Source organism: Galeopterus variegatus, unplaced genomic scaffold (genome assembly GCF_000696425.1).
Source record: "Galeopterus variegatus unplaced genomic scaffold, G_variegatus-3.0.2 Scaffold44315, whole genome shotgun sequence".
In the NCBI taxonomy this organism is placed as follows: Eukaryota; Metazoa; Chordata; class Mammalia; order Dermoptera; family Cynocephalidae; genus Galeopterus; species Galeopterus variegatus.
In genome coordinates, this window is record NW_007770426.1 from 767 (window position 1) to 3,942 (window position 3,176).

The 3,176-nt window shown below is 59.1% G+C and overlaps 1 protein-coding gene across 2 annotated transcripts; it reads left to right on the forward strand.

Moving 5' to 3' along the window:
• Window positions 1-576: 576 nt before the first annotated feature.
• Window positions 577-3,096, forward strand: LOC103584103 (TBC1 domain family member 28-like). 2 transcript variants are annotated; one of them, XR_549933.1, is made up of 3 exons: window positions 577-861; window positions 1,565-1,613; window positions 3,045-3,096. XR_549933.1 is itself a non-coding variant. In XM_008565222.1 (2 exons), the coding sequence occupies exons 1-2, from the start codon at window positions 755-757 to the stop codon at window positions 1,707-1,709; spliced, it is 252 nt and encodes an 83-aa protein (XP_008563444.1). In that variant the 5' UTR covers window positions 577-754; the 3' UTR covers window positions 1,710-1,905. The 2 variants fall into 2 exon arrangements, 1 of the variants encoding a protein (XP_008563444.1); XM_008565222.1 differs by lacking the exon at window positions 3,045-3,096 and having other exon boundaries at window positions 1,565-1,905.
• Window positions 3,097-3,176: the final 80 nt, after the last annotated feature.

Here is a 3,176-nt window from a genome sequence, read left to right on the forward strand (position 1 = left end):
CAGCTCACAGGCCTAGAAGCACAGTCCCCAGGCGCAGCTCTCCTGGAACCCCGGGCAGCCCCTGTCCCTCTGTCATACTCTCCTCTCGGGAGCTCCTGAGAAGTGAATGAGCTGAGCATGGGAGCCTTCACAGGGGTTGGCATCGGTCCATACTGTCACCCTGACAGGTGGCATCAGGGAGTGGAAGCCCAGGCATGAGCTGCCCTCCTTGGCTCCTGGAAAGCCCTGAGGGGTGCGGGCCAGGCAGCCCCGGGCACAGGTCCTGAGTAAAACATTCCAGGGGAAGCAAGCTCAGGGCAGGGGGGGGGGCTCAGGGCCAGGGGGCACTTGCCTTCATCTACGGGGAGAGGCCCCTTGAGGAGAGAAGGAAAGTGACAGATGGTCTGGAGGGGGCAGCCCCAGGTGAGGACTGAGTCCCCGGGGAGATGGAGCAGGAGGCCCGGGCTGGGGTGGCCTGGTCCCCATGTATCTAAAAGGAGCTTGAGGGGCAGGGTTCTGGGGCCTCCCCATCAGCAGTGGGCTGTCCTCAGTGGTGCCCCCACCAGCACTGCTGAGCACAGGCTGTGACATGGGTACTGAGGTCATGCTGTGTTCTGGCGACTGCCCCTGGCTGTGGGAACAATCATGAGGACATTTCTGCAGCAAAAACTCCCTTTCTGGCCACGTGCACTGACCCCTGTATGACTGGTGCCCATGGCAGCGAGTCTCAGACATGCTCTGACACCCTTTCTTCTCTGGCCCTGTCCTGCAGAGAATGAAGGAGCAGGGCAAGATGCTCTGCCAACAAATACAGAGAATTGACCTTGAAGTCAGCTGCACCTTCACCAACCATGTGATGTTTCACGACCGCTATGGCATCAAGTAAGCTCCTGGGGGGGTCGGGCATCTCGGAGAGTGGAGGCCCCAGGGGAGATGAGGAAATCCAGAGGGACATGGGAGGCCCAGGAACATGGAGAGTTCCCAGGGGAGAGGCAGGGTTCCCAGAGGAAGGAGGTGACACAGCTGCCGAGCTCTCTCCTGGCACAGGGAGCGGCCTGCACCATGTCCCCAGCACCTACCGTGCACCGAGTCCTGAACTGGGGCCTGAGGCACGTGGGGCAGAACCCAGCTGGCTCCCCAGAATGATGGCAGCAAACACAGTAATGCCACATGGTGAAAACTGTTCTCCATGAGCCAGGAGGATCAGGGTTAGGGACCTATGGGAGAGCGGCAGGACCAGGGACTCCTGGCCTTTTGCTTGTGACTGGAGACATAAAGGGTGACAGGGAGCAGGCTGAGTGAACAGTAAGGGGACAAGTTTGGTGTGGAGAGGCAGGGACGGGGGTAGGAAAGGAGCCACCCAGCTGCAGCCAGAGGGAGGCAGAAGGCAGGTGTCGAGGTGAGGCCGTGGCCGGGCCTGAGCGGCTGGCTGTGCTCCTGCCCTTACCAGACTGCCACAAGGGGAGGCCCAGTGCCCAGGGAGGGGAGACTGGGAAGGGCAGGTGCATCTCAGGGTCTGTTAGGCCACAGGAAACTAACAGCATGGGCACGGAGCCACCAGATCCCTCTATTCACCCTTTCCTAGGCAGCAGGAACTCTTCCACGTGCTGGTAGCCTTTTCTGCCTATGACACGGTGAGTATCCCTGGCCAACGACAGCCCGGGCCCATTCCCATAGTCACTGGCTTGGGTGTCCCAGGGATTCATGAGCACCCAGGACATCCTAGTTAGGGTGCGAGGTCACTGCTCTCACAGAGGTCCCAGCGAGGAGAGGAAGGTCTCTAAGCTCAAGCTGAGATGGAAAGGGTTTGTCCAGGCTCCTCCCTCAAGTGGATCTGACCACTGCTCCTTAGAACACGGACAGACACCTTCCTGCTGGGGTGTCCATAATCCCAAGAGCTTGGCAGTGTCACAGGATGCTGGTGTCCGGAGTGATCTTCTCTAGGGGAGCGAGGTGCCTCATGGGCTTTACTGACCACTGCTCCTTAGAACGAGGACAGACACCTTCCTGCTGGGGTGTCCATAACCCCAAGAGCTTGGCAGCGTCACAGGATGCTGGTGTCTGGAGTGATCTTCTCCAGGGGAGCGAGGTGCCTCATGGGCTTTCATCAGATGAGTGTGCATTGACAAATGCCATATGATTCTGAGATACTGGGCAGAGATCAAAGTTCCCCTTCCCCGCACCCCACAGAGTGCAGCACCTGGGAGGGCTCCTGAGCAACTGCTCCTCGCTCTGCCCCCGATTTCCAGACCGTTCTTTCAAGAGAAAGCCGCCTAGAGGACTCCCCAGGCTGCCCACGTGGGGCCTGAGCTTAGCTGTCCTCCTGTGCCAGGCAGCCTGTGGGCTGTCTCTGGACTCTGTGCGGGGGGCGCTCAGTGACAGCCATCCCTCATGGTGTATCCAGACAGAGGGTGCTGGCCTGAGCGTGGCGCAGAGGCCTCCCTGGCCCGGCATGTGGGAGGGGGGCTCTCGCCAGTTCTTCATCAGACCTTTCTGGCCAGAACAGCTTGGCCACTGCACTGCAGGAGTCCCTCCAGGAGCTCCGTGTGACCTGACATGTGTGGGACATGCTCAGTTTTGATACCCAGTGTCACAGGAGGGGCACAGAGGCTGGACCCCATATACTAGAAGGTCTGTGGTTGGCCTTTGACCTTAGCTCTCCCAGGTGACCTCAGTCCTTCCAGGTGACTTCAGTCCCTCTAGATTTCACCAGCTCTCCTGGTTGATCTTAGCTCTCCCAGGTGACATCGGCTCTCCCCAGTGACCTCAGCATTCTCAGGTGCCCTCAGTCCCTCTCGTTCACATCAGCCTTCCTAGGTGACCTTAGCCTCCCATGTGACTTCAGCTCTTTCAGGTTACCTTTATTCAGTCTTCTCAGGTATTCTCAACCTTCCCAGGTGACCTGGGCCCTCCCAGGTAACCTCAGTTCTACCAGGTGACATCAGCCCACACAGCTGACCAAAGTACTCCCCAGCAACCTCAGTCCTCCCATTTGACCTCAGCCAGACGAGGTGACCTCAGCTGTCTCAGGGCACAACCTTGCATGGTGACTTTGGCTCTTGCAGGAGGTGGGTTACTGTGAGGGCATGAGCCACATTGCTGCCATCCTGCTCATGCACCGGAGGGAGGAGCACGCCTTCTGGGCACTGGTCCAGCTCATGACAAATCGGCGTCACAACTTGCACGTTAGGTGAACA

Excerpts from the sequence above, each read along its gene's own strand:
- LOC103584103 (XM_008565222.1), top strand. The coding sequence starts at position 755 with ATGAAGGAGCAGGGCAAGATGCTCTGCCAACAAATACAGAGAATTGAC. Across the intron at positions 862-1,564 it reads CACGACCGCTATGGCATCAA|GCAGCAGGAACTCTTCCACG; the intron begins GTAAGCTCCTGG and ends ACCCTTTCCTAG.